Source organism: Hemiscyllium ocellatum, chromosome 2 (assembly GCF_020745735.1).
Source record: "Hemiscyllium ocellatum isolate sHemOce1 chromosome 2, sHemOce1.pat.X.cur, whole genome shotgun sequence".
Taxonomy (NCBI): Eukaryota; Metazoa; Chordata; class Chondrichthyes; order Orectolobiformes; family Hemiscylliidae; genus Hemiscyllium; species Hemiscyllium ocellatum.
Genome location: NC_083402.1, coordinates 138,335,085 through 138,362,264, shown reverse-complemented (window position 1 = coordinate 138,362,264; position 27,180 = coordinate 138,335,085). Strand labels below are relative to the sequence as shown.

At 40.6% G+C, this 27,180-nt stretch overlaps 1 protein-coding gene across 2 annotated transcripts in view; it reads left to right on the top strand.

Annotated features, from left to right (window-relative positions):
- Positions 1-27,180, top strand: part of tnksa (tankyrase, TRF1-interacting ankyrin-related ADP-ribose polymerase a) — a 157,149-nt gene that overhangs the window by 97,773 nt on the left and 32,196 nt on the right. For both annotated transcript variants that reach the window (XM_060840510.1, XM_060840501.1), the window contains 9 exons: positions 608-794; positions 2,607-2,728; positions 8,410-8,501; positions 9,267-9,345; positions 13,674-13,845; positions 16,254-16,333; positions 20,655-20,800; positions 22,889-23,054; positions 25,001-25,220. In XM_060840510.1, the coding sequence (XP_060696493.1) occupies positions 608-794; positions 2,607-2,728; positions 8,410-8,501; positions 9,267-9,345; positions 13,674-13,845; positions 16,254-16,333; positions 20,655-20,800; positions 22,889-23,054; positions 25,001-25,220 (1,264 nt within the window). The remainder of the gene's footprint in view (positions 1-607; positions 795-2,606; positions 2,729-8,409; positions 8,502-9,266; positions 9,346-13,673; positions 13,846-16,253; positions 16,334-20,654; positions 20,801-22,888; positions 23,055-25,000; positions 25,221-27,180) is intronic.

The following is a 27,180-nucleotide window of genomic DNA, read 5'->3' as shown; positions in this document are numbered from 1 at the left end:
CGAAAAAAAAGTCATAGAATTCTTAGTGAGGAAGCAGGCCATTTGGCTTAATGCATCCACACCGAACCCTCCGAAGAGCGTCCCTTTCAGACCCACCCCTCTCCCCTGTCTCTGTAACCCTGCATTTCCCATGGTTAACCCACCTATCCTACACATCCCTGAACACTACAAGACAATTTAGCATGGCCAGTTCACCTAACCTGCACATCTTTGGACTGTGGGAGCACGTGAAGGAAACCTAGGAGAATGTGCAAACGCCACACAGGCACTCGCCTGAGGGTGGATTTGAACCTGGGTCCCTGGCCCTACACGAGACTTATCTATTTGAATATAAGCATACAGCTGAATTTGCTGTTGTTTTAATGGAAAATTTGATTACAATAATTTGCACTTTCTTTACATATCAGAAGTTGCAGAATAAACTGAATCAGCCAATCAGTGTTACATTGCTAAGATGTGTAAATTATAAAAACTTAATAAGAAATGCTGTCAATTTGTTATCCTGGCTTTTCAGATAAAACAAAAGGAAAAAGAACTCTGGGAGATATTATGTTAGTTACGATAATAGAAGTTTGTAATTGTAATTAGATTTTTTTTTGTCTTTTAGCATGGAGCCTGTGTAAATGCCATGGATCTCTGGCAGTTCACGCCACTACATGAAGCTGCATCCAAGAACAGAGTGGAAGTATGTTCACTTCTATTAAGCCATGGTGCAGATCCCACTCTAGTTAACTGCCATGGTAAAAGTGCCATGGATATGGCTCCCACTCCAGAGTTAAAAGAGAGGCTTGCTTGTAAGTATCAGAACTGTACAAAGATCTTAATGCAGTGACTGTTTTGTTGTATATTAAATTAGCTATGGCATTTAACATTCTTGTTTTTTTAAATTCAGTCATTGGATGCAAGTATTAATTGTTAGACCAGTCTTTGTTACAGCTGCCTAATTTCCTCTGAGAAGATTGTGGTGAGCCACCTCCTTGAACCACAGTAGTATGTATGGTTTAGATATAGGTACAGTATTGTCAGGAAGTAAGTTTTGGGGTTTTGAACCAAAAAAGGAAATGATAATATATTTCCAAATCTGGATACTGTTGCTTGTAGGCATACCTACAAGTGGTGTTCCCATGAGCCTTCTCCCCTTTCAGTGGTAGATGTTGACAAAGACTAGATGAACTGTTGTCGCTGCACAACAGTGATAGTAGAAGTGACCATTTAAGCTAGTGAATAGGGTGCTCATTAAGCAGGCTGGTTTGACTTGCATTGTAACAGGATTCTTGTTGGAGCTGTACTCATCCAGACAAGTGGAGAATATTCCATCACACTTCTCAATGGTGGTGAAATCGGATGGTTTTCTCTTGTTGGAGATGGTCATTGCCAGACACTTGCATGGTGCAAATGTTACTTGCCGTTTATGACCACAAGCCTGTGTGTGTCCACATCTCTCTACACAGAAACCCATAACTGTTTCAGTATCTGAGGAGTCAGTGAATAATACTGAATACTATATAATCATTCCCAGCTTAGGATGGAGGAAAGACCATTTATGAAGGAGTTGAAGATAGTTCATGCTCGGCCTCCTGGCTATAACTTGGGCAAATGTTGCTTTGTGTCAAGGGCAATCACTCTTGCATCACCTCCCAGGTTCAGTTGCTTTGATTACATTTGGACTAAGGCTATAATGAACTGTGGAGCTAAATGACCCTGGCAGAATCCGACCTAAGTTTACATGAGCAGATTGTTGCAACACTTCCCATCACTTTATGAATGTTTTGAGAGTGGAATGATGGGATGGTAATTATCCAGCCCGGATTTGTGCCTTCTGTAAATGGTCTTGGGCATAATGTTTAGTGTGTTTGAGTGGCCTGTAAGTTAGGAGGAAATGGTCACGGAAGAAGGGGAAGTACGTTATCAGCTGCATTATCCTAACAAAAAAGGTCTGAGAACCATTAAGAGCAAAGTTTCAACATTGTGTTCTTTGAATTTCCAAAAGCAATTTAAAATTTGCCTCACTGAGCAACCTAGCTTATGAGTTTATTTTTTTTCCTCACCCTTCTCTACTTCAGGGATCACAGCCACAATATTTAATAATTAGATCATACTACTATCATTTAAACTCTGTATGATGATAAATCTTATTCAACTAAGAAATTAAAATAAAACAACCAATTTAAAATTTGTAATCAAAGCTGTACATCCTAACCCCTCACAACTGATGCTTATTGTTCTCCTTGAGAACATTTAACCCATTGTTTACTATCTAAATTAGCATTCCCCTTGTCTTCCATTTATTTTACTCCTATTTATAAGTACACAGCTGATTCTCAAACTTCTGATTTATATACTTTTTAATTATGAGTGTCAAGTTTGTGTTTTGCATATCTGTTTAGTTCTGAAACCCCCCTGTATTGATGTTTGTTAACTTCCCTTTTTTTTTATTTTGAGGAGTAGATGGGTTTATCTCCAGCCATCATGTGATAGGAGCTCTGAGCTATGTTGCCATATGCATGCACCCTACAACTTGAAAAAAAATTTTAATAATTAAGTTAATAGTTGTCAGCTGGGGAACAAAAAGTGGAAAATTTAATGCTGATTTTTTTTTAAAACAGATGAATTTAAAGGTCATTCATTACTACAAGCTGCAAAAGAAGCAGATTTGACAAAAGTGAAAAAGAGTCTTGCTTTGGAGATCATAAACTTCAAACATCCGCAGACACATGAAACTCCATTGGTAAGCATATTTCTTAAGTATTTGGAAACCAAGTATTTGGTTCCTGGGTCTGAGGTAGCAGTGCTAACCACTGAGCCACCCTGCCACCCCCAATTCTTTAAATGCCTTTAAAATCCTGAAATGTTTGGAGCAGAGAACCATAGAGTCATAGTCATAGAGATGTACAACATGGAAACAGGCCCTTCGGTCCAACCTGTCCATGCTGACCAGATATCCCAACCCAATCTAGTCCCACCTGCCAGCACCCGGCCTATATCCCTCCAAACCTTTCCTATTCCTATACCCATCCAGATGCCTTTTGAATGTTGCAATTGTACCAGCCTTCCTCTGGCAGCTCTTTCCATACATGTACCAACCTCTGCATGAAAAAGTTGCCCCTTAGGTCTCTTTTATATCTTTTCTCTCACCCTAAACCTATGCCCTCTAGTTCTGGACTCCCAAACCCCAGGGAAAAGACTTTGCCTATTTACCCGATCCATGCATCTCATAATTTTGTAAACCTCAGTCTCCAATGTTCCAGGGAAAACAGCCCCAACCTGTCCCTATAGCTCACATCTTCCAACCGTGGCACCATCCTAGTAAATCTTTTCTGAACTCTTTCAAGTTTCACAACATCTTTCTGATAGGAAGGAGACCAGAATTGCACGCAATATTCCAACAGTGGCCTAACCAATGTCCTGGACAGCTGCAACATGAACTCCCAACTCCTGTACTCAATACTCTGACCAATGAAGGAAAGTATACCAAACGTCGTCTTCACTATCCCATCTACCTGCGACTCCACTTTCAAGGAGCTATGAGCCTGCACTCCAAGGTCTGTTTGTTCAGCAACACTCCCGAGGACCTTACCATTAAGTGCATAAGTCCTGCTAAAATCTAGATTAAACTCCATCTGCCACTTCTCAGCCCATTAGTCCACCTGACCAAGATCCGGTTGTAATCTAAGGTGACCACACCTCCAATTTTGGTGGTATCTGCAAACTTACTGTACCTCCTATGCTCACATCCAAATTATTTATGTAAATGATGAAACGTAGTGGACCCGACACTGACCCTTGTGGCACTCCACCGGTCACAGGCCTCCAGTCTGAAGAATAACCCTCTACCACCACCCTCTGTCTTCTACCTTTGCGCCAGTTCTCTATCCAAATGGCTAGTTCTCACTGTATTCCATGAGCTCTAACCTTGCTAATCAGTCTCCCATGGGGAACCTTGTCGAACGCCTTGCTGAAGTCCATATAGATCACATCTGCTCTGCCCTCATCAATCATCTTTGTTACTTCTTCAAAAAACTCAATCAAGTTTGGGAGACATGATTTCCCCCACACCAAGCCATGTTGACTATCCCTAATCAGTCCTTGCCTTTCCAAATACATGTACATCTTGTTCCTCAGGATTCCTTCCAACAACTAGCCCACCACTGATGTCAGGCTCGCTAGTCTATAGTTTCCAGGCTTGTCCTTAGTACGTTTCTTAAGCAGTAGCACCACGTTTGCCAACCTCCAATCTTCCGGCACCTCACCTGTGACTATCGATGATACAAATAACTCAGCAATAGGACCAGTAATCACTTCTTTAGCTTCCCACAGAGTTCTAGGGTACACCTGATTAGATCCTGGGCATTTATCAACCTTCGTGTGTTTAAAGATATCCAGCACGACCTCCTCTGTAAATTGGACATTTTTCAAGGTGTCACCATCTATTTCCCTACAGTCTATATCTTCCATGTCCTTTTCCACAGTAAATTCTGATGCAAAATACTCATTTAGTATCTTCCCCATTTTCTGCAGCTTCACACAAAAGCCGCCTGGCTGATCTTTGAGGGGCCCTATTTTCTCCCTCATTACCCTTTTGTCCTTAACATATTTGTAAAAACCCTTTGGATTCTCCTTAATATTTGCCAGAGCTATCTCATGTCCCCTTTTTCCCCTCCTGATTTCGCTCTTAAGTATACTCATACTTGCTTTATACTCTTCTAAGGATTCACTCGATCTATCCTGTCTATACCTTACATATGCTTCCTCCTTTTTCTTAACCAAACCCTCAATTTCTTTAGTTACCCAGCATTCCCTATACCTACCAACCTTTCCTTTCACCCTGACAGGAATATACTTTCTCTGGATTCTCGTTACCTAATTTCTGAAGGCTTCCCATTTTCCAGCCGTATCTTTACCTGTGAACATCTACCCCCAATCAGATTTTGAAAGTTCTTGCTTAATACTGTCAAAATTGGCCTTTCTCCAATTTAGAACTTCAGCTTTTAGATCTGGTCTATCCTTTTCCATCACTAATTTAAATCTAATAGAATTATGGTTGCTGGCCCCAAAGCGTCCCCCACTGACACCTCAGTCACCTGCCCTGCCTTATTTTCCAAGAGTAGGTCAAGGTTTGCACCTTCTCTAGTAGGTACATCCATATTCTGAATCAGAAAATGTTCTTGTACACTTAACAAATTCCTTTCCATCTAAACCCTTAACACTGTGGCAGTCCCAGTCTATGTTTGAAAAGTTAAAATGCTCAACCACCCCTACCGTGAGTGGCAAAGTGGCACAGTGGTTAGCACTGCTGCCTCTCAGTGGCAGAGACCGGGTTCAATTCTCCCCTCAGGTAACTGTCTGTGTGGAGTTTGCACATTCTTCCCGTGTCTGCGTGGGTTTCCTCCGGGTGCTCCAGTTTCCTCCCTCAGTCCAAAGGTGTGCAAGTTAGGTGAATTGGCCATGCTAAATTGCCTGTAGTGTTAGGTGAAGGGGTAAATGTAGGGGAATGAGTCTGGGTGGGTTGCTGTTCACAAGGTTGGTGTGGACATATTGGGCAGAAGGGTCTGTTTCCACACTGTAGGGAATCTCTTTTTTTTAAAAAAAAACCTAGTAATCTAATCTAATAATCACCCTATTATTCTTACAGATAGCTGAGATCTCCTTACAAATTTGTTTCTCAATTTCCCTCTGACTATTAGGAAGTCTATAATGCACTCCCAATAAGGTGATCATCCCTTTCTTATTTCTCAGTTCCACCCAAATAACTTCCCTGGATGTATTTCTAGGAATATCCTCCCTCAGCACAGCTGTAATGTTATCCCTTATCAAAAATGCCACTCCCCCTCCTCTCTTGCCTCCCTTTCTATCCTTCCTGTAGCATTTGTATCCTGGAATATTCAGCTGCCAGTCCTGCCCATCTCTGAGCCATGTTTCTATAATTGCTATGATATCCCAGTCCCATGTTCCTAACTATGCCCTGAATTCATCTGCCTTCCCTGTTAGGCCCCTTGCATTGAAATAAAAGCAGTTTAATTTATTAGTCCTACCTTGTCCCTCCCTGCCCTGACTGTTTGACTCGCTTCTGTTCTCAACTGTATCCGTCTCGGATTGACCTCTTTCTTCACTATCTCCCTGGGCTCCACCCCCCACCTTACTCGTTTAAATCCTCCCGAGCAATTTCCCTGCCAGTTTATTAGTCCCCTTCCAATTTAGGCGCAATCTGTCCTCCTTGTACAGGTCACTTCTACCTCAAAAGAGATTCCGATGTCCAAAAATGTGAATCCTTCCCCCAATCACCAGCTCCTCAGCCATGCTCTGTCCTCCTATTCCCGCCCTCACTAGCTCGTAGCACCAGGAGTAATCCAGATATTACCACTCTCGAGGACCTCCTTTTTAAATTCCTGCCTAACTCTCTGTAATCTCCTTTCAGACACTCAACCTTTTCCCTTCCTATGTCATTGGTTCCAATGTGGACAATGACCTCTTGCTGGAATTCAGCCCATTCTGTTAATGTTTCTCAAAGAACTAACATTTTTGGCCAACCTTATATCTTTCCATCATGTACAATTTGAAATTTCATTTCTCAAATATTAAACTAATTCTCTTTAAAGGTTTTTACACATTCTTTATCAGTTGATGCCAAATATGTGAATTAAAGACATGTGTTTAAAAAATAAAACTTCAGTGTTCAAATGATCTTTAACCTATGTTCTGTAGTTACTTGCTCCTGATTTCTCTAATCAACAATCTAGAAATTTTCAAACTCAATCTCTTCTGAGACTACTCTGTTCTAACAGAAAGGGCCAGTATCTCTGGTCTCACCTTATTCCTAAAGTTTGATGCATCACTAACGCACTATGCCAGCAGTGTGTGCTGCCTACAAAAATGGATTGTGATGTCACCCATAGAAGCATTCTGCCAGACCATACCTGTTCACTTGAACTCATCCATGCAAACCAGGCATCCCCATGTGACCTAGTACCTTTTTGGGCTGGGGTGATGAATATGAAACAGAGGTTTTCCTCTAAGAGTGTATTCAGTTTTCCCCCATGCATGTCTCTCCTCTTTATTCTCCCCAAAAAAAAGGAAAAGGATTGTACCAGTTCATCATCAGCTGCTCTGAAGCATTTTGGATTAGGTGATAAATTCTGACCTAGCCAGTGACACTCCCATCCATGAGCAATTTTTATTTACATGTTTTTAAGTTACGATAAATGAATGTGATTGTTCTTTTCATTAATTTTCCCCTGTTAGTAAGATGAAAAAACTCCCTAAGTGGTGTCCAACATTCAAAATTTTATATCAGCAACAGGAACAAGAATACATTGATGACCTTTACTTTCTCATAAGATTAGAACTGGGGATGTTCACTGATGATTGGGTAATGCTCAGCATCATTTTGTAACACCTCAGATACTGTGAGCAGATAATAGTTCTAATGCAACAAAGTCTGTGCAATGTCCAGGTTTGGGCTGACAAATGGCAAGTAACGTTTGTGTCATGCAAATGCCAGGCAATGGTCGTCTTCAATAAAAGATTATCTAACCACTGCTGCTTGACATTCAATGGTGCTGCCGTCATTGAATTACCCACTAGCAACATCCTTGACCAGAAACTCAACTGGACTTGCCACATAAACACAGTGGATACAAGAACAGATCAAAGGCTAGGTATACTGCAGCAAGCAACCAGCTCCTGATTCCCAAGTTCACCACCTACAAGGTACAGGTCAGGACTATAATGGAATACCTCACACTTGCCTGGATGAGTGCAACACCAGCAATACTCGAAGCTTGACACCATCCACGGCCACAAGCATCCACTCCCTTAACCACTGACACTTAGTACATACTGCTGCAATGATCTACAAGATGCACTGCAGAAATTCATCAAAGATTCTTTCGCAACACCTTCCAAGCCCATGACCACTTCCATCTAGAAAGACAAGGGCAGCAGATATATGGGAATAAAGCCATCTGCAAGTTACCCTCCAACTCGCTCATGATCCTACCATTCCCTGAGTGTTGCTGGGTCAAAATCCTGGAATTCCCTTCCTAAGGCATTGTGGGTCACCCTAATCTACAGAATATGGACTGCAGCAGTTCAAGAAGACAGCACATCACCACTCCCTCAAGGTCATTAGAGATGGCAGTTAATGCTGGCCTGTCAGTGATGTCCAAGTCCCACAATTGAATTTAAAACAAAATTATTCAGTTTTTGTTCTTCATGTATCACATTCCCCTTTGAGGAATTGCTCAGACTTTGCTGTGCATACATTGGCAGTTAAATAGTAGAGAGTAGAAATGCCTTTGTCTCAACATACACTAAATTGGTTTACCTATTATGATGACAAAAGTACTTTGTTTTCTACAGATAGTTTAACTCACTAGTATCTGGAGATTAGTGTTTGATTTCCTTTTTCAGCATTGTGCTGTGGCTTCACAACATCCCAAACGCAAGCAAGTAACAGAACTCCTTCTAAGAAAGGGAGCAAATGTCAATGAAAAAAATAAAGAGTAAGTTTGTTTTTACTGTTCAAAGATTGTTATTTTCAAGTTAGGCTGTTAAACATTTATTAGATACTTGCAACTTTATCAAATTTCATAGCTTGAAAATATTGAAGGTTTTGCATTGTAAAAAACAATCTGTTTGAGGGTTGCTATGTAAAAGAATTGATGATAACCTAGCAGTTCTTCAGAGATGTTGTGGAAATTATTGATTATAAGCTGATTCTTGAGTTCAGTCTGTGCAGTGAGGTACTAGGAGAAAGTGAGGACTGCAGTTGCTGCAGATCAGAGTCAAGTGTGGTGCTGGAAAAGCACAGCAGGTCAGACAGCATCCGAGGAGCAGGAGAATCGACGTTTTGAGAATACGGCCGTCATCATCCCTAACGAAGGGCTTATGCCCAAAACATCACTTCTCCTGTTCCTCTGATGCTATGTGACCTGTTGTGCTTTTCCAGCACTACACTCCTGATGACTGGTGAGGTGATCTGTAGATATTTATCCTAACTATTGCGCCATTAGAGGTATAGCGTAGTAAATTTCCATTTAAGGAACAACAAGCTCTTTTTAACTTATTAGTACCTATTATGTAGTTACATTTTTCAGGACAAAGTATCTGTAACTTGAGATATTAAGTAATGTTCTTGAACCTAAAATGCTTCAGGAAATGAATATTTTAATATTGTTTGGCTTCCTTTGTAATAGAAGTAGACATCTCCTAAATTGCAATAGATGCGTTAACGTTTGAAAGTTTGTAATTTGTTACATCTCTTGCAGTTTTCTTACACCACTGCATGTGGCTGCAGAAAGAGCACACAATGATGTGGTGGAGGTCCTTCACAAGCATGGAGCTAAGGTATGTGGTTTTCCTCAAAATAGAGCAGTAAAACCAAATGCCTCTCCTACCTCTAACTAGTATTTAGGTAGTGCCATTAACACAGTAAAATATTTCAAATATTTACAGGAGCATTATCAACTAAGTTTGATGTTTGAACCACATAAAATATTAGGGTAGTTGGATGGCCCCAGGTGTATCTTCATAGAGGAGGCAATGTAGAGGGGGCGAAGTTTAGACGAACAAATGTGTTGGAGTGATTAAAGTCAGGGATGTGCAAGAGATCTGAATTGAAGGAGTAAATTGTCGTGGTAGAAGAGATTGCAGAGTTAGGGATGGGAGAGGATATAGTAGAGGTTAGAAAACTAGGATTAGAATTTGAAACTTGAGGCATTACTGGAGCAAAGTTGCATGTAAAACAGAGCACAGGTGATGGTTGAGTATTTCTTAACGTGAGATGGAATACAGGCAATCTAATTTTGGATGAGAAATTTATGGTGGATGAAGGGCAGAATTGGAGTTGATGAAGGTGGAATGCTATTTGTGTAGGAGACTCTGCCAATGCACCCTGTGTTTGGTTGCAAAGGTTTGTACTGTTCACCCAAGATCTCTGAAACATTACATAGTGGCATCATTGAGCAAGGTACCAGCGAAGTAGGACTGGATGCTGTTAGTGTGGACCTGATATTGTGATTTCTGATGATGTTGCTAAGGGGCCACTTGTGAATTAGAATCTCATGACATCAACCAGGAGCAGCCTTTAGTTTGATACTGCAAGTGCAAGAAACCATAGAAATGCTAGAGAAAGTGCAACAAAAAATGTTCAAGAATTATACCAGAACCAAGAGCTTATAACTAGAAAATCTGGAACACATTCTAGCACTCTGTTTTACAGAAGAGAGCACAGATGCATGATCTAAAAGGGGCATTTAGAATTATGGAGGGAGATATAGCAGACAAAGGATTTAGTTTTACCTGGACTTGGATGCAGAACCTGACCTGTGTCTCAGGTGGTGCACACCCAATTCGTGTTACTTCACAGAATCATGGATCTGTTATGGTGCAGAAGGAGGCTGTTGTGTCTGCGCTGGCTCTCTGACCATTTTGACTTTGACAAACTCTAGCCTTTTAGTAAAAAGTGAGGTCTGCAGATGCTGGAGATCAGAGCTCAAAATGTGTTGCTGGTTAAAGCGCAGCAGGTCAGGCAGCATCTAAGGAACAGGAAATTCGACGTTTTGGGCATAAGCCCTTCATCAGGAATGGTTCCTGAAGAAGGGCTTATGCCCGAAACGTCGAATTTCCTGTTCCTTGGATGCTGCCTGACCTGCTGCGCTTTAACCAGCAGCACATTTTCAAACTCTAGCCTTTTCCCCATAATCTCTCATGTTTTTATTTAAATGATCTTTCAGTGCCCCCTTAAACGCATCAATTGAACATGCCTTCAACACACTTCCAGTCAGTATTTCCAAATTCGAACCACTTGTTCCCAACTTCTCCGATTTAATTTATAACTGAAGTTTTTCATCCCTGCAACCATTTGAGTGACCCTCCCTTACACTTACTTCAATGCATTCACATTCTTCTGAAATTGTGGTGCGCACAACTGTACACCGTACTCTAGCTGAGGTCCTATAGAGCTTTAGCATAATCTTCCTGCTCTTGTACACTATGCTTTTATTAATGAAACCCAGAATACTGCATTTTTTATAAACCGCTCCCTCCACTTGTCCTGTTACATTCTGTAATTTATGTACACATAGAATCCCCAAAGGTTGGACCAAATGGCCTGTTTCCAAAAAGTCCACACCAACCCTCTGAAGATCGTACCACCCAGACCCATCCGCCAACCCTGCTTTTCCCATGACTAGCGCACCTAACCTACACGTTCCTGAACGCTATGGGTAATTTAGAATGGCAGATCCATCTAACTTGCTCATCTTTGGGGGGAGTCTTGAGCACCTGGCAGAAACCCACGCAGACGCAGACACAGGCAAAATGTGCAAACTCCATGCAGGCTGTCACCCAAGCTTGGAATCAAACCAAGTCTCCCTCACTGTGAGGCAGCAGTGCTAGCCACTGTGCTGCCCAGGTGTCTCTGCTCCTGCACACCCTTTCCGATCGTATCCTTTAATTTGTATTATCTGTTCATGTTCTTTGTACGAAGCGTATCACCTCTCACATTGCCAAATTGAACTTTATCTGCCACCCTTTGGGTTGGGGTATCTGGTCGGCATGGACGCGTTGGGCCAAAGGGTCTGTTTCCATGCTCTACATCTCTATGACTCTATAACTCCACCAACTTGTCAAAGTTTTCTTTTTGTAGTTCTGTACTGTCGTCCTCACAGTTTACCTGCACACTTTGAAATTGTTCCCTGTACACCAAGATGTAGATCATTGTAAAATGTAAGTGACCAAATACTGACTTGGAGATCTCCACAGCAAACCTCCTTCCAGCCAGAAAAGTATCATTGAACCATGACTCTGATTATTCTCATCTGGTTTTGTATCCATGTTGCTGCTGTCCCTTTTATTTCGTGACCTATCATTTCCCTTATAAGCCTGTTGTGTGGCACTGTATCAGATGCCTGTATCAAGTCTATACTATAGCATATACTACTGCAGCAACCTTGTCCTCATCAGCTGTCAGTTACTTCTTCAGAAAATGTCAGCAAATTATTTGGAAAGAATTTTCCCTTAATTAATAGACATTTTTTATTATGACAATTAATTCCATCCCAAATTGTTTCTAAATGTTTTCCCATCGTGAAAGATAAGTTGAGTGGTCTGTAAGTTTTGGGACAACAGAAGATAGGAATTGGTGGAAAAACTCGGTCTGGCTTCACAGGACATAGGTGCTGTCAGAATTACAGAATAAAAACCAGAAGAACCACGGATGCTGGATATCAGAAACAAGCAGAACTGCTGGTAAATCTCAGGTCTGGCAGCATCTGTGTCCCATGAAGCCAGATCTGCCGAGCTTTTCCCGCAGTTTCTGCTTTTACTTCTGCTATCCAACATCCATAGTTCTTTTGGGTTTTCATTCTGTATTTTCTGGGCCTATCTTTACAACCTTTTCTGAGCACAAGAGTAATGGTTACAGTTCTCCCGTCCTCTCGCACCACCCCTCAACCCAAGCAAGATTGAAAAATTATTTTTAGTGTTTATGCTTTTTCCACTTTCACTTCCTTCAAGGAAGGAACTTTGAAGGAATTTCATATTTTTACAGGCCTAAGATTTTCAGGAGTTGTGAATTCTGGAGTGCAGGTGCAGAGGCTGGGCAGTTTAAAAAGGTGACCTCAGTTCTCCAACACAGCTGCTTAGCCCCTGAAGTTCTCTCTTCATACATTTCCCCCATGCTATCTCTATTATCCTTTAGAATCATGTATCCACCAGACATCCAGTATGCAACATGTACAGTTTACAGGAACCATGCAATAGCAATAGAAATTATTTTGAAAGTTACTGGAAAAAGTATTAAACCTCTTGTTGTCAGAAAACCTTCAGTGCAAGCTCTTTATCAGTGACACGAGACCAAAAAAAGCTAAGGGGGTTTTAACAAAGGCTGTAATCTTTAAGTGCTCATCTGTTTTGTAAACGAACAAGACACCAAGTCAAAGACAGGTCCTGTTTCAGTTTTGTGAAAGTTTTAAAAGTATTTGGATCAGTAAGACAGCCTGCATATCTGGGGCTTTTGAAATCCAATCAAACACACTCCATTCATATTGGACTAACTACCATTAACAAAAGCGTACAGGTCCATTGAAACAGATCCATTTCAAAGTAAAGCACCTGTCAGATAATGCAGATCATTTTCTCTACTTTCATAAACAGGATTTCCCTTAAAACAGCCAGCTAGTTAAACAGTTGCAATGGATATTGTTTGTGACTGAGATGAAGATTCTTTCAATAAAGTAAATGGCAACGTCTGATAGGAGCGGTTCACCAAGCTACTAATGGCACCTAAGAGATCTCCATCAGGACTGGGAGTGAAAACAGTCTGACGTGCCATGTCACCACTGTTCTACGCATTTTTTAATTGAAACTTCAGCAAGTGTCCTGTTGTTTAAATAAATTAAAATACCTTATCCAAAATAAAAGCAAAGCACTGGAGCAACTCAGCAGGTCTGGCAGCATGTGTAGAAAGTGAAACACAATTAACGTTTTGCGTTCAGTGACCCTTTGTCAGAACTGGAATGTTTTGTCCAGTTTGCTAATGTAATTTTATTACTACTCTATTCCTTTTAATTGTAAAATGATGAACAACTATGTTATTCGCTGAACCTTCAAACATGCTATTAAAGATATAAACAAGAAATCTTACACCATGATGAAAATCATTTTCTTCACAGATCAATGCTTTGGACACTCTTGGTCAAGCAGCTTTACACAGAGCAGCTCATGGTGGTCACCTACAGACATGTCGTCTCTTGCTAAGTTATGGCAGTGATCCTTCCATCTTGTCCCTTCAAGGCTTTACAGCTGCGCAAATGGGGAATGAATCTGTGCAGCAGATACTTAACGGTAAGTTTAATACAGTGTGCAGATGGTGTTGGCTTATACTTCTATGTTCGTAGTTTGAATAAAGAAATATTCTTTGGCTCAATAAATTTGCGAGGAGAAAGTGAGGACTACAGATGCTGGAGATCAGAGCTGAAAAAGTGTTGATGGAAAAGCGCAGCAGGTCAGGCAGCATCCAGAGAGCAGGAGAATCAATGTGTCGGGCATGAGCCCTTTCCTGAACAAGGTAACTTGATTGGATTTTAATTTGGTACATGAGCTAAAATGGATCATCACACCTGTAACTTGAGAACCAGCCTGAATTTTACATCTCTGGTTCAGGGCAGAAGTTATGTCTTTCAGTAATCTACATCATTATGAGGAAGAGGAAACCAAATTAATCTGATTGTATTTTCTACCAACCCCCACAGCTATCTAGATTACACCTTCTCCCACCCTGCCTCCTACACAAATGTTATTCCCAATTCCTCCACCTCCACCGTATCTGCTTCCAGGAGGACCAATTCCACCACAGAACACACCAGATGGCCTCTCTCTTTACAGACTGCAATTTGCTCTCCCATGTGGTTGAAGATGCCCTCCAATGCATTTCATCCACGTCCTGCACCTCTGCCCTCGAACCCCACCCCTCCAACCACAACAAGGACAGAACCCCCTGGTCCTCACCTTCCACCTCACCAACCTCCATATGCATCGCATCATCCACCGACATTTCTGCCACCTACAAACAGACCCCACCACCAGAGGTATGTTTCCCTCCCCACCCCTAACGACTTTCTGTAAAGACCATTCCCTCTGCAACTACCTGGTCAGGTCCACGCCCCCTAACAGCACACCCTCTCCTCCCAGCACCTTCCCCGCCACTGCAGGAATTGCAAAACCTGTACCCACACCTTCCCCTCACCTCTGTCCAAGGCTCCAAAGGAGTCTTTCATGTTCATCAAAGCTTCACCTGCACTTCCACACATCATGTATCCGTTGCCCCCTCTACATTGGGGAAACTGGACGCCGACTCGCAGAATGTTTCAGAGAACATCTCCAGGATATCTGCACCAATCAACCCCACTGTTCCATGGCCGAACATTTCAACTCCCCCACCCACTCTGTCGAGGACATGCAGGTCCTGGGCCTCCTCCATTGCCACTCCCTTACCACCCGACACCTGGAGAAAGGATACCTCATCTTCCACTTCGGAACCCTTCAACCCCATGGCATCAATGTGGATTTCACCAGTTTCCACATTTCCCATCCCCCTACTTGACCCCAGTTCCAACCTTCCAGCTCAGCACCGTCCTCATGATCTGTCCCACCAGTCAATCTTCCTCCCCATCTGTCTGCTCCACCCTCCTCCCCATCTGTCTGCTCCACCCTCCTCCCCATCTGTCTGCTCCACCCTCCTCCCCATCTGTCTGCTCCACCCTCCTGTCTGATCTATCACCTTTACCCCCACTCCATCCACCTATTGCACTCTCAACTATTTTCTCCCCAGCCCTTCCCATTTATCTCTCCACCCCGATGCTCCCAGCCTCATTCCTGATGAAGGGTTTTTGCCCGAAACGTCGATTTTCCTGCTCCTCAGATTAGTGCTGGAAACGCACAGCGTCTAATTGTGTTTTCTTTTATGTCCAGTGTTCTCAGACAGTACAGACAGATACTTGCAGATAATATTGGGAAAGGTTCCATTGAGGAAATGATCTGAATCAAAAAAAAGCAGACCGTAATGTTTCAAACCATGAATTGTTAAATTGACAAACACTGTCCAGCTGAATTAAATGGTTTTGAGAGTTTGGTGTTAGCAGAGAGGCTGTTTTCATGTCCAAAAGTAGATTGCCTTGTGTTCAGAGAAAGGCGGTGCAATGTTTAAGCCATTATTCTTCTCTGAATTGATACAACCACAACGTGGATTGAGGTGAATGGTATAGTTTAATTTTCTGATTTGGGAGATGCACAGGATGGCTCCATTTGCCTTAATAATAATAATTGCACTTTATACCCTGAGCATATGATAAGGACATAAAAACAAAGTGCTGGAAAAACTCCGCATGTCTGGAAGCATTTGTGGCGGGAGAAGCAGAGTTAATATTTTGAGTTTAATGACCCTTCATCAGAATGGACTTGAAAAATTAACTTTATTTTTTTCTCAACAGATAATGCCAGATGTGCTGAGTTTCTCCAGCATTTTGTTTTGATACAGACTTCTGGCATCTGTAGTTCTTTGTTTTGTGATATGAGCACACTAGATAAAATTTACGTTTGTGTACAATATGTTCTTAAATATCCTTCCAATCTGAGAGAGCAAATTAATGGAGGGAAAACAAGCAAGGTGCTCAGAGCAATGTTTTGTTTTGGTACTTTGCATGTAAATAGTGATCACAAGGATTCTAACCCTTTTATTTGAATATTTTTTTTAGAGAACGTCCCCTTACACAACTCTGATGTTGATTATCGACTTTTGGAGGCAGCAAAGGCTGGCGACTTGGAAACTGTGAAGGTGTTTTGTTTTGATATTTTTAGCATGAAAAGATTCTCCCTCTTCCATTTGTCAGTGAAGAATGGTTTGTTAAAGAAAAGCATCTGCCCCTTGGCAAGTTTTTACTCCACTCTAACTAGGGTCAAATGGTTCCTTTCTGCTCCTGGTCCAAAGTAAACATGCTGATTGAAGTCACTTTATAAGAACCTGAATGGAGGCACTAATTACCAGCTGCATTCCTTATTGATGAGATTGTTGGTGCTTCATAGCCTTACATGGAAATATTCAAAAAAAATCGCAGGCTCTCCTCAATCATCTGCTCTAATTCAGAGTAACCAAGTCAGCTATAAGACCATAAGACATAGGAGTGGAAGTAAGGCCATGAGGCCCTTCGAGTCCAGTCCGCCATTCAATCATGGCTGATGGGCATTTCAACTCCACTTACCAGCATTCTCCCCATAGCCCTTACTACTTTGTGATGTCAAGAATTTATCAATATCTGCCTTGAAGACATTTAGCGTCCTAGCCTCCACTGCACTCTGCGGCAATGAATTCCACAGGCCCACCACACTCTGGCTGAAGAAATTCTGTTCTGAATTGACCCCCTCTAATTCTAAGGCTGTGTCCACGGGTCCTAGTCTCCTCGCCTAACGGAAACAATTTCCTAGCGTCCACCCTTTCCAAGTCATGTATTATCTTGTAAGTTTCTTTTAAATATCCCCTTAATCTTCTAAACTCCAATAAATACAATCCCAGGATCCTCAGCCGTTCCTCGTATGTTAGACCAACCATTCCAGGGATCATCCGTGTGAATCTCCGCTGGACACGCTCCAGTGCCAGTATGTCCTTCCTGAGGTGTGGGGATCAAAACTGGACACAGTACTCCAAATGGGGCCTAACCAGAGCTTTATAAAGTCTCAGTAGCACAACGGTGCTTTTATATTCCAACCCTCTTGAGATAAATGACAACATTGCATTCGCTTTCTTAACCACAAGCAGAAAGGAATCATTTGACCCTAGTTAGAGTGGAGTAAAAACCTGCCAAGGGGCAGACTCAACCTGCATGTTTACCTTTAGAGAATCCTCGACTAGCACTCCCAGATCCCTTTGTACTTTGGCTTTATGAATTTTCTCACCATTTAGAAAGTAGTCTAGGCTTTTATTCTTTTTTTCCAAAGTGCAAGACCTGGCATTTGCTCACGTTGAATTCCATCAGCCATTTCATGGACCACTCTCCCAAACTGTCTAGATCCTTCTGCAGCCTCCCCACTTCCTCAGTACTACCTGCCTGTCCACCTAACTTTGTATCATTGGCAAACTTCGCTAGAATGCCCCCAGTCCCTTCATCCAGATCATTAATATATAATGTGAACAGCTGCGGCCCAAACTCTGAACTCTGTGGGACACCGGCTGCCATTCCGAAAAAGAACCTTTCATCCCAACTCTCTGCCTTCTGTCAGACAGCCAATCCTCAATCCATACCAGTAGCTCACCTCGAACACCATGGGCCCTCACCTTGCTCAGCAGCCTCCCGTGTGGCACCTTATCAAATGCCTTTTGGAAGTCTAGATAGACCACATCCACTGGGTTTCCCTGGTCTAACCTACTTGTCACCTCTTCAAAGAATTCTAACAGATTTTTGAGACATGACCTCCCTTTACTAAATCCATGTTGACTTGTTCTAATCAGACTCTGCTCTTCCAAGAATTTAGAAACCTCATCCTTAAAGATGGATTCTAGAATTTTACCAACAACCGAAGTTGGGCAATTGGCCTATAATTTTCCATCTTTTGTCTTGATCCTTTCTTGAACAAGGGGGTTACAACCGTGATCCTCCAATCATAGTTGGAATCTTCCAATCATAGCTAGTTAGCATTATAATATTTAAAATTAATGTTCACAGATTATGACATTGGAAGTCGGTATATTTAGTTTAGTTTAACTCATTTTTAGCCATGCTGGCATATTTTGGAAATGTTGATGATTAAATATAATGGACATTGTTTGATTACTCTGATAACCTCTGGGATAAAGAAAATTCCTTGAGATTGGTTGAGTTGATAATTTTATAGGGTTAAATGATTGTATCCTATATCCAACTTGTGCTAAGGGGCCATTATCAACAACGAGTTTATTAATAATTGCCAGAACCTAGGTAGTGAAGTGAACATGTTGATTTAATGAGTATAATGTGCTACATGTAATATATGACTTGTAATGTACTCCAACCCGCCCGACAGATTATAGATTACCTACAGTGTGGAAACAGGCCCTTCAGCCCCATAAGTCCACACTGATCCTCTGAGGAGTAACCCACCCAGACCCATTAGCCTCTGACTTATGCACCTAACCCTACGGGCAATTTAGCATGGCAATTCACCTGATCTGCACATCTTTGGACTGTGGGAGGAAACCCATGTAGACACTGGGAGAATGTGCAAACTCCAGCCTGGGGCGACTGTCTGTGTAGAATTGAACCTGGATCCCTGGTGCTGTGAGGCAGCAGTGCTAACCACTGAGCCACCGTGCCACCCCAATGTGGGTGATCCCATAATGAAGATTAATGCCAAAAAGTAAGATATTTGCAAGATTTCGGAGTAACAGACCTAATAAAGGGAGACATATGTGGAAATAAAACTAAAAAAGGTAAATTGAAAATTCTTGTGATAAAGTATTTTTGTGCAAAAATGAGCATTTTAAAGCACGTGGCGTCAGTAATTGTTCAGAAGTCCATATGGCTAAACTAAATTTTAGTCACATTACCCAATATTTCCTTATATAATTAATATCCAATTTTATTTAATTATGTTCTAATGAAGTACCTTTGAGCATTTTACCACTTTAGATGTTCTGTGGTTATGGTGGGAATAAAAGATCATTATGTTAAAGTAAAGATTTGCCTCCTGAGAAACAGTAGTTATATTCTATTGGTAATAGCTAAAGTACACAGGCACCAGAAAAGGAAACTGTTTAAAGTAACAAGAAAGTTTTAAATAAATCTTCAAACACAAATACATTATAGCCATAAAGTGGATAAAAGTGGAATAGGAGAGTCGTGAAATAAGGGAACAGATCTTACATCAATGGCGATGATGGGATGATTGCAGCTGAGCTTGAAGGTTATTAGAATGTTACCCTTTTCTGTCCTTGCTGAGACGTCTTCTCCTGGCCAATCCCATAAATACCTATTCTGCAGCATACTGGCCCATTTTCAAAACCAGTTGCCATATTCAGGCAAGTTTTTAAAAGGCTTAAGGGATTTAGTGATTGGAAAAGTGAGAGTGAAGTAGTCAGAGTAGATGGGGTGGTAGAGTGAACAAGTGAGCAGGAGGTGGATGGGCGAGCGAGTGAGAGTGGGAGATGGACGGGTGGGCAGCGAATGAGTAAGAATGTTTGTGCTCCTATTTCTTAGATACAGAGCCAAATCCTAAATCTGACAAAATTTCAAAATGGATTGTATATGAGTTAAAATGCTTCCAGGAAAATTCTAATTCAGTTCTCTTGTGTATATATGAATTTTTTCTTCCCATCGTTTGTCTTCAGCACCTTAGGAAACTTCTCTCTTTCTTTTTTTCTTCTTTTTCTTGATCTTAAAATCTGTCTCTGATTAAGATTTCATGTTTCCTCATTTGACTGTTAGCTTTTTGTTTAATTACTGTCCTGTGAAGCATCTTCAAACATTTTACTTTGTTAGAGATGCTGTATTAATGCAAGTTGTTGAATGAGAATGTAACACTTCATAGACAAACTGAATGTCCAAGGAATGGACAAATGCGTTTGGTTGATCTTGATCATTTTTTCCATATACCTAACATGCAATTCTTATTCTCACAGAGATTTCTTGTGAGAATTCTCAGTGTGAATATCGATATTTAATCAGGTTTTAAGAGTGTTATATTTGCGACCCTGAATCCTTGTACATTAAGACCTTGCATCAAGCCAGTAGTTTGAGAACCTGAATTTTAGGTTGATCAAAATAATGTTCTCTTTGCAATGATGCCCAGCTAATTTGCTCAGTTGCTTTACAAGCCATTCTCTTCTCATTACAATTGAAGCATCAAATATTAACACAAAAAGCAGGTCTCTTTCTCAATGTTATCTTGATTATTTTTGGTTGGGATTTATAACTGGAGTGTGTGAAAAAGCAAGCAACAGCATGATCCTTCAATTGATTGAAACACTGGAATTTAGTGAGTAGCTTTCACTTTGTTCTGTCCAGTTTAGTGAAAGTAAAGCTACTCATTAAAGTCAAAATAGTTTCACATGATGGGATTTTTTTAAACAAGTAATTAATCAAAAATCAAATCATGTTTACTGATAAAGCTGTAATTTTATTTTAAAGCAATTGTGCACAACCCAGAATGTGAACTGCAGGGATCTCGAAGGACGGCACTCCACTCCATTACATTTTGCAGCAGGTTACAATCGGGTGGCTGTTGTGGAGTATCTCCTTCATCATGGAGCTGATGTACATGCCAAAGACAAAGGGTATGTGGCTGTACAGATTGGGATTTGATTTGTTTCTCCTGACATTACCTTTTTACTTACCCTGCCACAGTTATTGGTTGCCACTACCCCACCACCTGTTGCCATTCCTAGCTCCTGCTTTCTGCCGCCTGCTCCTCTCAACCCCACCCCACTGAACATTATCCCCCTTCCCCCCTCCAGCTGTTTGCAGATGCTTCCTGCTGCTGACATGCCTCCAGCCTCTTCTGCTAACTAATGTCTGCTTGCTGATGCTTCCTGCTGCCACTGCACACCCGGCTGCAGTTGCTGACAGCCCTGGCTGCCTTTGTTATTATTGTAGTTGAATTATCAATTAATGTCAGTCTTATATAGATCATGTCTTGTAATAAGTGCCCCATTGAAATGTACCAAGGTATGTTAATTGTGTATGTTTGAAATTAAATGGACTTTCTTAGTTTTTGGGTAAAAATTCGAGATTTGTTGCAAACTCTTTAAACATCACCCTAGGAAAAATCACTGCACAGAAGGTGACTGCTTTTAAAAGTAGCTTTGACTCTTGTCGAAGTAAAATGAATGTGTATAATGGGGGGAAATATACCATTTGTGGGAACTCAATTGAAGCTGGGCTCAAGTTGGAGTTTCATATTGCCAAATAATTGAACAGCTGGAGGTAATCTTTTTAATTGAGAGATAGAGACATATGCATTGCTGAAATAAGATCAAAGGGCTCAATAAGTTTTAAGCTGCACATAATTTAATTCACAATGAATGAACTGGCACAAGTACTGAGTCACACAGAACTAAACCATTTTCATGATCCCTTGGATAGAGTTTATGAAGTAAGCTAAATAAACTAACCTGAAACCAGCTTTTCCCAAAAAGTTTCAGGTGAACTGTACAGTCAGAATTGAAATTCCTTACCTCCTTCAATGACTAAGTTAAACTAGTTTGAGTCTAGATGTTGGCAAATGTAATGCCCTTGACTTCAACATTTGTGGATAGGGAAAGAGAAAATCAGAGTGATCCTTTTTACATCCCTTCAGAAATATCTATCATAAGGATGTAGTCCGTCTAATGCTCCCCATGATCATTGTCTGAAAGGTGTCTCATTTGTTTCATGCCCACTTAAGTAGGTTCTTAATGCAACCAGTGTACTAGGAAGTAATCATGCTTTAACGGTGAGGAAAGGGAAGATGGCAGCGAAGTGTTTTCTATTATTTTGTTGCATAAAGGCCACATCACTTCATTTTTCTGCAGTTTTGACTATTGTCTAAAATGGGGAAATTTGTTTTTTTTAAAAAAAACTAAGGGCTGTGGAACGAGTTGCTGTACTCCTAAACACAGGTTACTGGAACTTATTGTGAGCTGTGTTTACATTGCTGCTTTAAGCAGTTGAGGGTGGGGAGCTGAGAGAAGATGACATGGCAGCAGAGGGTGTGTGAAGTGAGATTTGGCCAGTAATAGGTAGCTGATTGACTTGTGCAGTTATCGATTCCATAGTTCATCAGCCTGATGACAACAATCTGATTGGTTCATCAGCAGATGATTGTGGCAGAAACTGGAGATGCCCAACTCGAGATGTGGGATCTGTCTCCATATCTCTCTGTAGCAAAGTAATCCAAGCCTGGAAACAGTCGGTTACTGTCTCCTGCTATTGGCTGTAAGATATTGCGAAACGGAACAATTAATATGTAAACTGCCTGTATTTTCAGCAAAATGCTGAGAATCTGGAAGGACAAAGAGAAACAAAGTGACTGTTGCAAGTCCTCTATGACTCTTCTGAACTGTCACATTTCCAGAGTCTGCAGTATTTTGCTTTTATGCCAACATTATTTTGTTTGTCTCTGCTTGTGTATGTGTGGGTGTTTTAAAAGGGGGTTAGAGTTTTAACTAGTAGAGCCATATGTTGGTGGTTCATAGCTGTTAACTTACGATTACAATTTAGCTCTAATACTAAATAGTAGTCCTTGTTAAATAGAGGAATCTCGTCAGTTGAGTTATTCTTGAGTTCAACAAAGCCTTGATAGAAATTTCCAATATTCAGCTTTTAATTGAGTTTCATTTGTACAATTGTAGTGTTGTTTAAGTTTGAACTTTTTCATCCTCCAGGGGTTTAGTGCCCTTGCACAATGCTTGTTCGTATGGACATTATGAAGTTGCAGAACTGCTGGTGAGGCATGGTGCATCAGTGAATGTTGCTGACCTATGGAAGTTCACACCTTTGCATGAAGCAGCAGCTAAAGGCAAATATGAGATTTGTAAACTGCTGTTAAAGGTATGTAGTTTTCAGTCTGGAAGATTTTGTAAAGGTTTGATCATTTTTATCAGAAGCACATGAAGGTATTTGACGCTCTTTAACGAAATCCTACACTCCTCAATCTAATTATGATCATAACTTGAAACAGAGCAGAAAACAGAAATTGATGGAGAAACTCCGATTTGGCAGCGTCTGTAAAGAGAAAACCGAATTAACATTGAGTCCAGCAGCAATTCTTCAGAACTGTTTTATTTTGCAATCATAGTTATTCTGTTTATCCATGTCAAGAATTTAATATAGGTTTTTTAATCACTGAAGTTTTGAATTTAGGGTTAAAATAATAAAGGGAGCTCCTGTGGAAGGATTCCTACAAATCACATGACCATATATGCTGAATGCAAAGAATGGATTTTAAATTAAAATTGAGCTTTACGTTGTCAGTATTTGAAATTTGATAATGAAATTTTAATGTGCTTTATCAGACTTTAGGATTTGGTTGGCTGTGTTTTGTTTACTGCACTGATTATTGTAAGAGGGTTGAATGCAGAGCTTAAAAAGAAAATGTACAGCTGTTGAAGGTTCTGGTTAGATTTCATCTAGGTTATTGCATTCAGTTCTAGACACTAAGCCTTTACCAGAGTATTAGTCTTGGAAGTGGTGCATTGAATATTCACTAGAATGATACCAAGGTTAGAAGAATTAAACTATGTAGACCCATTTTGTAGTTGATTCTCTTATTCACGTGTAAAATTTGAGTTTTATGTCAAGAATATGCATCAGTTGTAATCAATTGGAATCTTGGAATGGACTTGAGGGTTGAACAGCTGAACAAGGTGCTGTTCCTTAAGTGTTATCAAAATTCATTAAGATGATGTCTTTATATATGTCTTTATTATTCAGGTTTCTATCTGAGGTACCTGAGGTTATCCAAGGCGTTGAGAGGATGGATAAGAGTAATCTTTTCTTGTGGGGAAATCAGGACATTGAGCATAACCTCAAAAGATTTTGTTACCGTTTTTCATAGGTGTGGATGTCGCTGGCTAGGCCAGCATTTATTTCTCATTCCTAATTACCCTTGAAATTATGGGCAGTTTTTGAACCACTGCAGGGTGGTGCAAATGCTCTCCCAGTACTGTTAGGAAAGGAGTTTCAGGTTTTTGATCCAACAACAGTAAAAAGAACAGCAATATAGTTCCAAGTCAGGATGGTGGTGTGACTTAAAGAAGAACTTGTAGGTGGTGTCCTCCTGTGTTTGCTGCCCTTGACCTTCTAAGTGGAGGAGTCTGCTAGTTTGGAGTGTGCTGCCAAAGCATTGCTGATCTCCTGAATGGTGTAGAGTTTGTGTGTTGACTAGGCCATGCGCACCCAATCAAGTGGAGAATATTCCATCACACTGCAGCCTTGTGTAATATAGGTGGTGAGCATGCTCTGTGAAATCACCTCAGAATTCCCAGTCTCTGGTTACAAGATATAGTCATTGTGTTTATGTGGGTGGTCTAATTCATTTTTTAGTCAAAAGTAACCCCCAAGCTGATGGTGATTGGGGACGCTATGACATTAATGCCCATTGAATGTTGAGGAGGCATGACTAGATGCATGCTTGTTGGCATAGCTTATAGCGAAGCACTCTTATGTGCAAATGTTATTGGAGCTAGTCTTCTGGGGTAATTTCGGAAAGTGCTGCTTCACACAGTAGTGAATAACTCCCCTTGAAATCTGTTGAGGTTGGTTTAACGCTATCAATTTCAATTTTGAAACTTTGAGTTTTATATCACCTGGATGAATCAAGGAGAGTAAATGAAATTAAAATATACATCAGTCACAATCTAATTGAATCTTGGAATGGATTTGAAGGTTGAACAATCTACTGTTTCTAAGTGTCATCAAAATTCATTAAGAATACATCCATTTTTAAAAAGAAGCTGAGCAAAGTATATTATTGAGATTGCCTTAATTTTATTTAGCATGGAGCTGATCCAACAAAGAAGAATAGAGATGGGAACACACCTCTGGATCTTGTGAAAGAAGGCGACACAGATATTCAGGATTTACTTCGAGGCGATGCTGCTCTGCTTGATGCTGCTAAGAAAGGCTGCCTAGCCAGAGTTCAGAAACTGTGTACCCCAGAGAACATAAATTGCAGAGATACTCAAGGAAGGAACTCAACACCACTTCATCTTGCAGGTAAAGCTTGGCCCAGATTTTGTTCTGTTATCGATCAGTGTTTTTATTAATCTTCTGTCCAGTTAATTGTATCTAAATTTCCTCCTCTTCTCACTGAAATTTGCACTGTTCCAATCCAGCAGAATTTTTAACTGTTATCGTAGTCTGGTTTACTCTTCCCATTTTCCGATTGTTCTCCAAAGTTCACTGCAGTTATTTCTCCCACTTCATTTATCGGAACTAAATCAATTTTGATGCTCTTTGAAGTTGATCAGTCGTTTACTATTCAGGGATGATCATCTGAGGAAAATAAAAAAAACCTGCCATGAAACATTTTTTATGCAGCAGGTTGATTTAGAATATGTTCACGAAAGTTCAATCAAAGCAGATGCAATAGTAGACTTCAAAAGAAATATCTAAATATTTAAGAGGGAACGATTCCGATCTATTGCAAAAGAGCAAGTGAGTGGGATTAATTGGACAACTTTCCTAAAAAAAAACTGACACAAGCATGATGCGCCAAATAGCCTCAGTTTTGATCTGTACAATTCTATGTCATCAAACTTATGCCACAGTTATGGAATATTGTAGAATTGTAATCTAAGCCTGGTGACTGGAAAAAAGTAGAAGGGAAAGTGCAGCAAGACCTGGTTATAGAGACTTGGTACTTTGCATTGAAGCTAACACTGACTGACAGGGGAGGAATCTTCTAATTGACCAGATTCCCTCTGAAAATAGCAAAATTCCAAGCTTGCTTCATAGAGAACAATCTAACATATTTTTTAGAAATCACCTGCGATCTTAAGAGCGGACCTGCTCTTCTGGCATCAGTGTCCTGTTATGTCTAAGAATGTGTCTTTCAGGGTGTGTTATAGAGGATCAAGCACTGAAAGTAAATACAGTAGAAATCTGTGCAAATGCAAATAAACAGAGCGCATATTTGTTTTTGGCATAGGGATCTCATGGCTCCCAAATTTAGCTGCAACCTCCACTGACCTCCCGAACATCCCGTGGCAATCAGTTTTTCTCCCTTTATGGCCAGAAGTAAACATGCTCACAACCTGTATTGTCTGCATCAACCACGTGCAGTACAGGTGCAGTCCAACATGGCTTTGAGAATGTGGCTAAGCTTAAAAACTTGAAATATTCCCAGAGAATGCAAGTACTCTCAACCTTGACTCGTGGCTTTGCATTTATTTGGCTGTGTCTCCTCTAGAGGCCAGAGGGTTCAATTCAACCTTAAATCAATCAGGTTTAAAAAGGAACCACAATTACGTGTAATGCCTGTTGATATGGAAAGCCAATAACCAACAGAATAAAAAAGGTACTCCACAATCTAAAGGGGATAAAAGTGAGCCACTTAAAGAAGGATATGGGCTAAATGCTGGCAAATGGGACCAGATTTATTTAAGATATTTCGTTGGCATGGACGATTTGGACTGAAGAGTCTGTTTCCGTGCTGTATATCTCTATGACTCTAAAAAGCAAACTAACAACCTAAATTCATATAAATAGTTACAGTATGGAGATGATTCAGAATAACTGAGAACTTCAGCTCTACTGTAGTCCAGCTCTAAAACAGGTTCACTTTTTGGACTCTAACCTCTGCGCTGTATTGGATTTATGATCTACCCAAATAGTTGTTGGGTTAGTTAATTCTGTGATTTGATTTTAATTTCCAAAGGTTGATATTGGGTACTACAGATTAAACTGCTGAAGTATTTCAGTTTGTGCAAAACACTATATGAGTTGTATTTAATTTGTACATTATATGAATTAAAAGTCTTACCATTTGTCTAATCTATTTCAGGTGGTTTAGTTGAAGCAATCTCAGATTGCCATAAAACTAAATCAAAATTGAAGCCTTCAGTGGAAAGGGGTTCTAGATTAGAGTGGTGCTGGAAAAGCACAGCAGTTCAGGCAGCATCCGAGGAGCAGGAAAATTGACATTTCGGGCAAAAGCCCTTCAGGAATAGAGGCA